The sequence below is a fragment of the Danio rerio genome, chromosome 17, assembly GCF_049306965.1.
Source record: "Danio rerio strain Tuebingen ecotype United States chromosome 17, GRCz12tu, whole genome shotgun sequence".
NCBI classification, from domain to species: domain Eukaryota; kingdom Metazoa; phylum Chordata; class Actinopteri; order Cypriniformes; family Danionidae; genus Danio; species Danio rerio.
The window spans coordinates 48,550,001-48,563,551 of NC_133192.1; the positions used below are offsets into that span (position 1 = coordinate 48,550,001).

The following is a 13,551-nucleotide window of genomic DNA, read 5'->3' on the forward strand; positions in this document are numbered from 1 at the left end:
CGTGTATGTGTGTGTATATATATATAAACAGAGCTTGACATGCTTATGACTATGTTTCTCACTCAGGACAATCATCAAAGTCACAGACCCAAGTAATGCCTAGCCAGACCACAACGCCATTTTAAAACTACAGTACCTTTCCACAACTTCTGCAGTGATGTTTTCTTCTAATGACTGTAAATGGTGCTTTACATGCTATGCAGGAATTGCAGGCCTCATCTGGCACCCATTCAGGAGGGTCTGATGTTGAAAGAAAAACAGAACATGCTTTTTTTTAAAATATATATTATTTAAAGGGTTAGTTCACCCAAAATTAAATTCTGTCAAAAATACAGCTCTCGATACATCTTCAGAAAACCAGTGAGCATATTGAACCAGTGTACATAGCTGATCCAAACAATCAAGTTGTTCAAGACTACTAGATACTAGTGTTGATTAGTTGGATCAGTTGTGTTTGATTTGGAGCAAAACTATGCAGACCTGCGGCCCTCCAGGAATTTGAGACTTATGTTTTAGATGAAATCAGAGAGCTCCCTCATCCTTCATAGGCAGTAATGGTACAGACTAATTTAGAAAGTCCAGAAAGGTACCAAAACAGGACAAACTCTATGTGGTTTAATTAGAATGTTCTCAAGTTGCGACTCAGTTTCTTCAGTTCAGTGTAATTATATTGGCACCATCATGAGAACTGTGCATACCCTGGATGCCCACGTGTAAGTTTCTCTATTTGAAACAAAGCACAGACGCATCTGAGGTCATTTATTAGCAGCGGGACATAGCACAAAATGCATAAAGAGCACAATGTTCTTGGGAATATTGATTTCAATTAACAGTTTATTCTCAATGTCATTGAGAAAGGGGAGGAGGAGGATCGGTAGAATGAGGTGCCAGATCAGATTTCAGAGGTGCCGAATCAGGATCCAACTGTTCTGGCAAAAATTAAGCCCTCCCTGGGGTGCAACCCTGATAATGGTGATGATGAAAAAAAGGTTTTATTTGTCACATCCACTTTTATATGCAGCAAAATTGGACCCCTTCATCTATACAAAAATATAACACATTTTAAGGCAAGACAGGTCAGATGAGAGGTAGCAAAAAAGCCCCTTCCAGACTGTCCTTAAAAGTAGGGCAGTGTGAAATCACGGAGAAAAAAACCCCAGCAACAAGCACATAAACACAGACATAAACCCTATAGTGACACCAAGAAGAAACTGTTAAGTCATTATTTTTGTTTTATGTGCGGACAAAAGTATTCTCATAGCTTTGTAATATTCCAATTCAACCACTGCAGGCATACGTTCTGTTTTGAGGTATTTCTCTAGACTTTTGATCAAGTCGGAAACCTGGCTGTCAATGGTGAATAAGGGAGCTCTCAGATTTCATTTAAAATATCATTATTTTCGTTTCAAAGATGAAGGAACATCTCAGGAGTTTGGTATTAATGAGAAAATGTATTTATTTTAGACCCAGTAATATTTTAAACACATAGCTGGTGTATTGAACTAACCTTCAAACTGTCCCTCTCTGGCTTTGGCAGCGAGCTCTGATGAAGAGATGGTCTCCTGACAGAGAGCACAGTCTTCCAGCACTGCACTGCCCAGACATGGACCTGAGGTGCATATCAAATAGCACATTAGACTAATGACGTCTAAAAAAAGAGCAATGAAAACTTGCTGTTGTAGTTTGTGTATATTTCAGAAGTGTGACTCGCTGACCTTTCTTGGGCTTTTCATTGTCTCCTTGGTCTGTTTTTGTAGCCATGACCTCAAACAGAGTCTTTAAGATGCTTCGGAGGTCACTCGCATAGTTTGTTTGCAACTGATCAGCTACACCTTCAGATGTTTAAAAAAAAAAAGTATTTAAGTATATTAATTAAAAATTGTTAGTTTACAGAGTTAGCAAAAAAGCAGTAGCAGATTATACAAGTAAAGGGGTATTTCACACAGAAATGATAAACATTATTAATTACTCATCCTTATGTCTGTATGCTCATCTTTGGAAAACAATCCTAATGGGACATGAGGCTTCTAGTTAATCAATATGAGAGCTCTCTTTTTAACATCACCATTGCTTTCTATGGATGATGAGGTAGCTCTTAGATCTAAAATAGCTTAATGTATGTTCTGACGATAAACAAAGGTTTCAGGCAATTGAAACAATATAAGGATGAATAACTATTCAAACTGACATTTTTAGGTGAACTGTCACTTTAAGACACTAGACATAAGCCTGTCCAACAGCTGTCCAGCAGGATAACACACAATGTCATAAAGCGCGAATAATCTCTGATTTATTTGAACATGACAATGAGTTCTCTGTACTCAAATGCCCTCCACAGTCAACAGATCTTAATCCAAGAGCACCTTTGGGATGTGGTGGAATGGGAGATTCGCATCATGGATGTGCAGCCGACAAATCTGCAGCAACTACATGATGTTATCATGTCAATATGGACCAAAATCTCTGAAGAATTTTTCCAGTACCTTGTTGAATCTATGCCATGAAGGATTAATGCAGTTCAACCCGGTACTAGTAAGGTGTGCCTAATGAAGTGGCAGCGAGTGTACTTAGCACATTTACTGTACAGTACACTTTGTTCAATACACTTTGCAGAGTTTTAAAGTGCACATAAGGGGGACACACTGGTACCCATTACACTGCACTTAGGTTACACTTAAAACTCAGCTTTACATTGTATTAAATACGCATCTTCATTTTAAGATGTGAAGTGTGGTTGTAGCTTTATTCATATCGTTATAAATACTTTTATAAAACATGTAATGTTTAAAAAACATAAATATGTTGTTTATTTAAGAGATTGATTTGGAGTTCTACAGTACTTAAAAAAATTAATCTGAAAAGTGCAGACTAGGTTGATGGTGGACATCCTCATGGTGTTCGTTTTATTTAACCTTTTTATTATGCAATTAATTACAAGTTCCTAGTGTTAAATTCTGCTCCCAAGAGTCACCAGACTACAAATCCCACATGTAACGCACCTGAAATGCAGACGAAAAGACGATGAATGAGGTCACTACTGCTATGGAAACGTGAACGAATTTTGTTGTGGGCAGCAAGTTTGGCAGCTTGTAAAGCCACTTGAATCTCCTGATGATCCAGGTCCTCAGACATGTCCGAACTGGTTGTCAGACTACTGACGGGGCTGAAAAGCAAGATGGTCAAATTTGGTTAGGTTTTATATTCAATTTTTTTCAATTCATCTATAATTCAATACAATGTAGATTGTGTCAAAGCAGCTTAACATTGAAGTTCTAGGTAATCTAAATTGTTCCAGTCCAGTTGAAGTTTAGTTTAGTTCAGTTCAGTTCAGTTCAGTGTGGTTTTAATTTCAATGATAAAAGCCTAAACACTGAAGTGTAAATAATTAGTTGTATAATGGTAACAAATATTTCATCATCTTTAATAGTTATTAATTCTCTAGTCCTTAAATTCTGGAAAATGAACAAGAGTTCTAAAAAGGCATAAATGAAGTATGACTAAATAACTCAATGGTTTAAACTGCTGGCTTTCCTCACAAGAGCAATTCATATTATTGAGTTAATCCTGAAAGCGTGACCTTAATGCTGCAGGGTTTTATGGGTTTTATGGAATAACTAGCTGGAATCACAGAGCACGTTTTGGAGGTAACTTTATTATATTTACAAGGTTTTGTTGCTTTGGGGGCAAAACTGCATATAGGCCCAATCAAAATTCTACCCCAGTCCTTGCACTTCTTCACTTATGCCTATTCAGCTTTGGTCAGAGGTGTAGAAGCAGGAGAACTGCCAGAAAACCCTCCAAGTTGTTTTGGGGTCACCACACTACAGCTTAAGATTTCCCTGAAAACAGCAGCTACATGGCTGCCCAAGTGAGCAAGGACACCCACAAATGAAGAAAAATTGGGATTGATAAAGACTGTTACAACAAAAATGCATAAATGCACAAAAAAAATGTCTAATAATAACTGTTGCATGACAGTCCCGCACTACATTTAAAAAAAAATTGATACTTGATGATGACACATTAGGGCAGTCTGTTCAAAATATCTAGCAACAATCATTCTGCATTTTACAGCACATCTGGTATAATGTTAATGCGTTTTTTTTTTTTGTTACATCCATGAATATGAGCACTCTGTAAACAGACTACACCACCTGACAAAAGTCTTGTCGCCTATCCAAGTTTTAGGAACAACAAATAATAACTTGAGGTCTAGTTGATCATGTGGTATCATAAGTGGCTTATATGAAAGGCAACAGCCTTTAGATTGTTTATTTTACCAAAATAAAATATGATCATGCCTTGTTTTTTTGTTATTTAATTAGGACAGTAAGATTTGACTTTGCTTAGACAAAAGTCATGTCATGTAACAGGAAAAATGTACAGTATAAAATATAAAGTCATGGTGCAGTGGAAAAATAATTAATATTATGTATGACTCCCATAAGCTTGGAGGACTGCATCCATACATCTCTGCAATGACTCAAATAACTTATTAAAAGTCATCTGGAATGGCAAAGAAATCGTTCTTGCAGGACTCCCAGAGTTCATCAAGATTCTTTGGATTCATCTTCAATGCCTCCTTGATCTTACCCCAGACATGCTCAATAATGCTCTTGTCTGGTGACTGGGCTGGCCGATCTTGGAGCACATTGACCTTCTTTGCTTTTTCACTTTGATGTGGAGGCTGAAGTATTATGCTGAAGAATTTTCCCTCTCCTGTGGTTTGTAATGTAATGGGCAGCAGAAATGTCTTGATTCATCAGGCTGTTGATGTTGTCGTCCAATCTGCAGATTTCTTGGACACCCCATAATAAACGTAACCCCAAATTTTCCTTCACCAAACGTGACTGATTTCTGTGAGAATATTGGGTCCATGCGGGTTTCAATAAGTCTTCTTCAGTATTTGTTATGATTGGGATGCAGTTCTCCAAATAAGAAGTACTTTTCTAAATGATCAACTAGAAGTCAAGTTATTATTTGTTGCTCTAACAACTGGGATCAACGACAAAACATTTGTCAGGTAGTGTACAGTTTCCTGCTTTGTGCAACATCCTTAACCAATCATAAAATGAATGCCTAAATAAACCCAGAGGCTTGTAGTTTGCTAAATTAAAACAAACTTATTTTTTAGGTAAAAATACAGTGTACACTTTTTAGTGTGTAATCTGTTAAACGTTAATGTGCTTGTTCTTTCTAGAATAAATAATGCAGGTGACATCTTGTGTGATGTATGAGCTTAACCTGATGACGTTTGCATGTGTAGTAGTGGTGTCCTGTTTCTTCTGGGAATATTTTCATCCCCACCCTATCATTCTGTTTCAAGGGTCAAGCAGAATATAGAACTGGGACTTGGCCTTAGTCAGCTCATGCATTTCCATAGAATCCAACACTCTTAACATCATACTCCGCACACGCTAAACGTGAGCCAATAAAACATGGCTGTGCTTTTTCTGAACATCTTAGCCAGGCCATGCTAACTTTTGGGTTGGTCTAACAAAAGAAAAATCTCATCCCTGATGCATTCTACAAAAACAGTGCTTACATAGTCTAGTTCTAAATATCAGACAAAGGTTTACCTGGGTGCATATGAACTTGACAAACTGCATGTAGTAACAGAAACACCATCAATGTCACTGCTGGGTACAGAACTGAGGGGGGACTCCTGAGAACTGCTGTGGACCATTCCAAAACAAAAAACATGAGGCGGCAACAAAAGAAAGGGAAATAGTAGAACTTAAAAGCATGACAACCTTCAGAATGAAATAAACTCATATATTTAAAAAAGATGGTAACAAACAAAACATTTTCAAAATGGGGCGAGGGGGAGGAGTTAAAACTTAAAGCTATAAGTCACCGAAAAATGAACATTTCCTCACCATTTACTGACACTCGAGTGGTTCTAAATGTTTACGAATTTCTTTCCTCGGTTGAACAATGTTGGAAAAAAGCAACTGCTGACATCCAAAGTAGGAACAAAAATACTATGGAAGTCAACGGCTGCTTTTTCTGACATTCTTTAACATGTGCGCAACAGAAGAAGGAAATTCAAACCGGTCTGAAACAAGTAAATGATGTCAGAACGTTCTTTTTTGGCTAAACTATCTCTTTAAATGTGAAAGCTTAATACATGCTTCCTGCAAATTAAACAAACCTATTGATCTTCCGGTTATCATCTTTGGACTGTTTTCCAAAACATTCCGATTTCCCTTTTACTGAGGCATTATGTTGCGTTCGGCATCCTGTGTCCTGAAGGGTGCAACTAGGTCCTCCCTCCTGTCCTGAGCCTCTGTCCTGAGCCAGAAGTACCCCTGGGCTGCATTTCTCACAGCAGGGATAGTGGATACCATCCTGACTGCCCTCATCTTCTCTCGCTTGGTTTTGCACTGAGCAGTTTGGCACAGAATGGGTAAGGTGGCCCTGAGACGGGGGCAGGGTGAGCGGCAAATGTCCATTTCCCTTCCCTGGGCTGCCAGCAGCTACAGCCGATTGGATGACGGAGCTTGTGATGGTCAACTTGTGCTTCTCGAATCCCAGTGCCATGCTCCTGCCAGCAGGTTCCATGGCATCCTCATGGTTGTCGACGCAGCCACCAGCACAGCACACACAGGAGTTAAGCAGGCACTGAGTGGCGACCAAAGCCCCGCCTTCGCCAGCTTCAGGAGCATCAGCTGATTGAGGTAAGACCACAGCCAGATCACTCAAGCTTGGAGAATGAGGGTTAAAAATAACGGTGGCGGACAGCTTCATTCCACCAGTACGATTGGCGATTTCTTCAGCAGTCTGTACGCTATCCTCATCCTGCAATCCTTCCCATCCGTTCACCATCCTGTCTGAGTTTCCAACAGACTCAGTTGATTGGCTCAGTTTGCGCTGACAACCCAAATTGGTGGCGTCGCTCGATTGGCAGACTGTCAACCAACCATTACAGGATGCGTCGGGTCTACAGTGTGATCCCTCAGGGGATCTGAGGCATACGGTAGGAAGAGGAAGCTGTCCACGGCAGAGCTCACTACTAAGGCCAGACTCCAGATCGTCCATGAAGAACACCCGGTCATCATCATGGTACGATCCCGGGGCTCTCCTAGGAGACGCCTGTGTGCTGGAGGTGGCACTGGAACCTTCGAGACTGCTTCCATTGTAGGGTCGAGGCCGGTGAGCTGGGGACTGATTCTGACTTGGAGGGGAAAGCAGTGTAGACATTTCGTCTCCTACTTGATGCACCATCATATTAAGTTGCTCGATCTCTTCTTCATCATACTGCATGGAGCAAGCCAAGTCAGCATCGATGGGCTCCTCCTCCTCGCTCTCGCTGGAGGACTCGGGCAGCACCTGCTTCTCCTCCTCCTCCTTCCATACAGAATCTTCCTGAGTGACAAACAGTGTGAGATCCACAACCTCCTCCACTCCTTTCTCTTTTTCCAGTTCCTCCGTCTGACTATCAGGACCGGTGGAAGCGGATGGATCATTGGTTGAACTTGTAGGAAATTCTCCATCCTGGGAGATGCAGAGGCTTCGCTCCAGAGTCATGAGCTCTTCTTCTGTCAGAGTCTGAAGCAGGTCCCTAATGTAAAAACACAATTTTATGATTCACGGACATTTCCAATGTAAATTGAATTAATTAATTAATTAATAGGGGTCAGGTTTTAAATCTTAGTGATGATGCAATTCAATAATTAAAAAGTTATTAATGTCAGTCCTACACAATAACTGCTAAGATCGCATGCAATGTTTTTTTTTTTTTGGCAGTGAGATTTAATTGTTTTCCACAGGAAAAAAGTTAAAAGTTTAATCCAGTAATGTACTCCCAATAATTAAACTAAACATAATTAAATTAAAAACATATTCCTAAGTTTTCAGGCAGAAACAAAAACAAAACAAATGGGAGTGTGACATGAGACGGTTGTGAAATATGGGAGACTCTTGGGGGAAAAAGGGGACTGTTGGCTGGTATGGTCATAGCTAATATAATCTTTACAATTGCAAGTTTTGGTAACACTTTAGAATAACTATCCGTTATAACTAGTTAATAGACCATTAATAAACTGTTAGTTAACAAGTTATAAATGACTTGTTAAATAAAAGTTAAGAGTTTGTTAATTATTTACAACTGTGCCTTATAGATGGGCAATGGATAACTTACAAGCAGTTAGTTAACAAGTTGTAAATGACTTCTTAACTGTATTTTAATGATTTATAACTGTACCTAATAAATTATTAAGAGATCATGAACAAGCTGTTAGTAAATTACTTAATAAAGGCTTGTTAAGTATCAGTTAATAGTGTATATATGTTATTGGGACATTATTCTAAAGTTGCAGCTATTTTTAATTTATTAACTGTTAGTAAATGAGGAATAGTTTCAACTTTAGAATAACGTCCCAATAACATGCTTAAGCTAATAACCAACACTTAACTAATATATTTACTCACACTTTACAGACGAGAGTTGTTCATCGTTTGCTAACCATCTATTAATACCAGTGAATCTTTGTAGAACAGCAAATGGATGGAACAAGTTCAAGCTACAGAAATTGGATGTAATATTTAAAATATTAAATGTTTGTATCTTAACCTTGTTCCACTCATAGACTTTTCTGTGTGCTGTGTTTTACCAAAGAAACTCCACAGATGAAATGTTGAACGTTGTGTTTAATGTATAGAAACACACATACTGAACCATCACATGGCAGTACAGCACTATACAAGAATACAAACCCATGAAGTGCTAAACATGTAAACAAAATAAATAAAAATTTATTTTATTAAAATTCTACAAAGTTTCACTGGTGTTATTAGATGGTGAACAATTGATCTGTACAGTGTGAGTAAATATAATAGTTAAGTGTTAGTTATTAGCTTATGTATGTTATTGGGACGTTATTCTAAAGTTGCAACTATTCCTCATTTACTAACAGTTAATAAATGAAGAATAGCTGCAACTTTAGAATAACGTCCCAATAACATATATACACTATTAACAGATACTTAACTAGCCTTTATTAAGTTATTTACTAACCGCTTGTTCATGATCTCTTAATAATTTATTAGGTACAGTTGTAAATCATTAAAATACAGTTAAGAAGTCATTTAAAACTTATTAACTAACAGCTTGTAAGTGATCTATTAGCCATCTATAAGGCACAGTTGTAAATAATTAACAAACTATTAACTTTTATTTAACAAGTCATTTATAACTTGTTAACTAACAGTTTATTAATGGTCTATTAACTAGTTATAACGGATAGTTATTCTAAAGTGGTACCCAAGTTTTAAATACTTATGCTGTGTTCACACCAGATGAGGCACACGTTAATAAATCACGCTATTTAGACTCTATTGAATTTACTCATTTCGAGCATCAAATTTACTTAATTTGCGTGTGAAATTCACTTCACAAAAGATGTAGACTCGCATCATGGGCGGTGCATCTGTTTGCCCGGTGACTCTAGTTTCGTTGCTAGATAACTAACATGAATTTTATTGAGAGAATAGCTGTGTTTATGTGCTTAAGAAAGGCTGAAAAACAGCATAGATTCGGTCGGTGCAGTATCTGAATACACTAGATCCTTTCAGAGGTGCACCGCCCAACTCTGTGAGTTCCTAGAAACAATACCTGGATGACGGAGATTTTTAGCAGTGCTTCCAACTGAGCCGAGCCCAGTTTGACAAACTAGTGTCCGGTGTCAGCAAGACGATTTCCCCTCGGGACACCAACAATAGGCTTTACGGCATAATCCCCTACAAGAGCAAGCTCCTGATAGGTTAAAACGGCGCAAATGTCCAGTGAAGTTCAGATTCTCCAAGTCGAGGGATCTACACGCAAATCGCTCCACTCGTGCCACTTCATTCACACAAATCGCGTCACAGGATGTCTATTCGCGTCTTCACAAATACATGTAAATTACTTGCTCTTGACACTTTTTTTCGCGTTTGGTGTTAACGCAGCATTAAACTGACCCTCCTGCATGAATTACTTAGAACACTTTCGTTTCATATTTCCACGTAATGTGCCCAATGGACTACAGAGGACAGATTAGAGCTGCTGGATTTACAACATGTCAGTTCATCAACTGTTTAATAGATTAATAGAATAGATTAAAATGTTCTAGTTGACCTGTATGACCTATTATAATCAGATGCAGTATAGACTAGGGGTGACCAATCCTGTTCTTAGAGATCAACCTTCCTACAGAGTTCAGCGGCAACCTAGGTCAAACACACCTTCCTTTAATTACCTAGTGTTCCTTCTGATACTACTTCTTTCGTTTAGATGTGTTTGATCAGTGTTAGAGCTAAACTCTACAGGAAGGTAGATCTCCAGGAACAGGACTGGTTACTCCTGGTATAGATTGTATGTAGGATGACAAAACCAAAACCAACAGTGAAAGGTGACAGTTCACCTAAAAATTAAAATTTACTAAATATTTACTTAGTTTTAAATATTTATGATTTCCTATTTTCTGTAGGTTTAAGATTCAATGGTTACTGGATTGCAGCTTTCTTCAGAATATCTTCTTTTGTGTTTACACAGACGAAAGAAACACACATTTTTAACAAGTTAAGGGCAAAGTCCCTTTAAGGCAAGTCATTTTACTCGGTGGCTATCTTTGAAATGCCTCTTGGGCAGTATGCCCAGGCATTCTGTTTAAATGGAGAAACCTTAAATTCTCCAAAATTGCTTGCCAAAGTTTAGATTAAATTTTGTTATTAGGAATCACAAATAAAATTAAAACAACTGTCCCTTTAGTATAATTTCTATGCTTTTGAGTCACACAAATTCTGCAATAATTATTTGCTCCTGTACCAAAAGGTGGTGCTTCATTCCCCATATTGACTGTTACACTTTTCCCCATTCAAAACTGTACAAGTGACACATCTTGTTTATTGTCTTTGTTAAAGGTTGAGTAAATGACAGAACGTTCAGTTTAGAGTAAACCATCAATTTTAGACTTTTTTCACATGCTTGCGCTACCACAAAAACAGCACAAATGGAGTGTCAAGGCCTGGTCAAACATCTTCACATGATGAGAATTTGCAGGTCAGAGTTCAAACTTAAGCTTTGGGTCACAGCGAAATGCAAAAACTCTTTTCACTAACTTGCATTTCCAGTGTCCTGCATTCACATTTGTTTGAATAGAAGTCCATGGGACAAAACATATAGTGTGACCAGTCATGACCCCTCTAGCATGACCCCAAAACTTTGAAGCTCCAGAAAAGCAGTGTTGCTGAAAAGTAGAGCTGACTAGGTATTCCATGCATTTTAATATTACTGATACTGGTTAATAATTTTTTAAGGTGCCATAGAGCATGATGTCATGTCTGTCACTTTTTTTGACCATTGAAGGCACAGTTCACCCAAAAATGAAAATTTACATACAAATCTTAAATTACAAAGTTGACTTTTTTCTTCAGTAGTAAATTAAAGAAGATTTTAGCTAAATTCAAAGTCCTTGGTGATTTATATAATGTAACTGCTATAAATTACAGTCAATGGTATAATGCAACTCATACTCAATACACTCAGGTATTTGCTGATACCTGTTTGCCAGGCTGTGGATTAAAGCTAACAATATTTTAAATGTTCAATTTCCTACATAGACTGATCACATCATAGGACCTCAGAATATCATCAGCACCCATGCTTGTTGAAACGAGTCTCCACTGACTTGCATTAAAACAAGTCACCAAGGACCACAAATTCTTTAGTTTTTTAAACAAATTCTTATTAAAAATGTATTTAATAAATTCTTTATTGTAGTTTTATTTAATGTTCTTCTCCACAAGAAATTAAAACGTTATCTGTAGAACGTTAAATTATCTGATAATATTCAATTTTGGACAAACAATCCCCTTAAGTGCCAAAATCTAAGGTTTGCTTAAAGTCGAGTGTGACTGTCCCTTGTAAGTTTAGACAACCTCATACTTTTGTGTTGCAGTGTTCAGACACGGTGTAAGTCTTTATTACATCACTGACTACAAATACCATTCAATCAGCCTAAAACAAAAACAGACAAAAAAAACAAACAAGCAAACAAAATCAAATCCAGTGGACCCCCCTCCCCCCCCCAAAAAATTATTTGAAATATTAATATCATTTACAATAATTTTGACTACTCTCATATATAAGATTTAAAAAAAGACTTTAAAAAAGAAAAAAACTTTTGCAATTCCAATAAAAAAATCTAATCAGTGAACATTATCTTAAACAAAAAAACATACCTTATTTTTCTCAGCAAAGTACGGAAAGGTCGGAACAGTTCAGACATGTCCTCTGGTTTGCGGTCGAGGTTAAGAGGCCCTTCGGAGTAAATAACAAGGCCACTAATGCAAGAAAACATTACAAAGCATAGCATTACCAAATGAGCAGAAACAAATAGATGTATGACATATACAGCGTAAGGAAAATAAATACTTAAAAACAGATCATTAGAGAGGTGAATCACCTACCAGACAATGGCAAGTCTAGGAATTGTAAACATGAGAGCTGGTTCATAGTCGTCGATCATGTCTTGAGTAAGATATTCAAGCTTCAGGGCCCTTAAAATGGGAACACAACACATTGGCTTATTAATACAGTTTAAATTAACGTAATTTAATTGATAAACACTTGTAGCACTATAAATGTATTATGCTGTGCAATGCATTTCGCGCTAGTTGTCAATACCCAGGGCTAGATTTAAAGATTTACCTCTCGACTGTTTCACAGAAGAGCACAATCACTTCCTGCTGGATGTAATACTCCTTAGGAGACTTCACAGGCACCATGGCTGACACATAACTACAGCAAACAGATATGGGATATCATTACAACATGTTAATGTATACACACTCAGGCCAGCTTCACACAGCAAGTGACCAGCATACATGACCAGCTGCAGACTCAAGAGTATGCATAGCAGAAGCGTTTGTAGTGCGTGAAATTTTTTTATACTTTCTATATAATAAAATTTTTAGTGATAATATACACAAACAAACAATTCATAAATAAATAAATAAATAATAAACTTTATTATTTTTCATTCCACTCATGCTTGTCTGAATATAAAACAGAACTATGTACCTGATAAAAGTTCCCTTTATTAATGCATTAGATTACTCGATGAACTGCTTTCTTACCACCACCACGTCCCTGTCATGAGCAGTTTATTTCTCATACTGTGGGGCAATATTTTTTTACTCTTTATGGTTGCACTAGAATGGAATAATTAAAAATGCATTGTTCTGTACATACATGTTATGCAACAAGTATATGTCTTGTAGCCTGCTGATTTTGCATGATAAATTGTCTTTTGACAATGACTCTTGAAAAACACACCAGGCATTTGTATACTGTGCATTTTGTGCGTTTATAGGCATTTTTGTGTGACATCACATTTATGTTGGCCATCAAATTGTGCCGTCACTGTATTTACAGCAAAAATAGACTAGGGCACAACAAACTTGCTTAAATGCACTCACTTGTTTACATGCATGCCAAAAAAACACAAGCTGTCATTGAGAGAACTACCCTTACAAGAAGTACACATTTGTATATAAAAGGTCCATACT

The 13,551-nt window shown here is 37.5% G+C and overlaps 1 protein-coding gene across 5 annotated transcripts in view; it reads right to left on the reverse strand.

The window, feature by feature from the left end:
- Window positions 1-13,551, reverse strand: part of zfyve28 (zinc finger, FYVE domain containing 28) — a 30,766-nt gene that overhangs the window by 5,132 nt on the left and 12,083 nt on the right. Inside the window, exons 5-13 of one of the 5 annotated variants that reach the window (XR_012392840.1) lie at window positions 12,692-12,781; window positions 12,451-12,540; window positions 12,223-12,324; window positions 6,031-7,564; window positions 5,580-5,954; window positions 3,000-3,163; window positions 1,716-1,832; window positions 1,508-1,609; window positions 137-240 (exon numbers count right to left, since the gene is read on the reverse strand). Coding sequence is in view for 2 of the 5 variants with exons in the window: in NM_001077723.1 (NP_001071191.1) it covers window positions 137-240; window positions 1,508-1,609; window positions 1,716-1,832; window positions 3,000-3,163; window positions 5,580-5,675; window positions 6,155-7,564; window positions 12,223-12,324; window positions 12,451-12,540; window positions 12,692-12,781 (2,275 nt within the window). In the remaining 3 variants the exon portion in view is untranslated. 5 annotated transcript variants of the gene reach the window in all.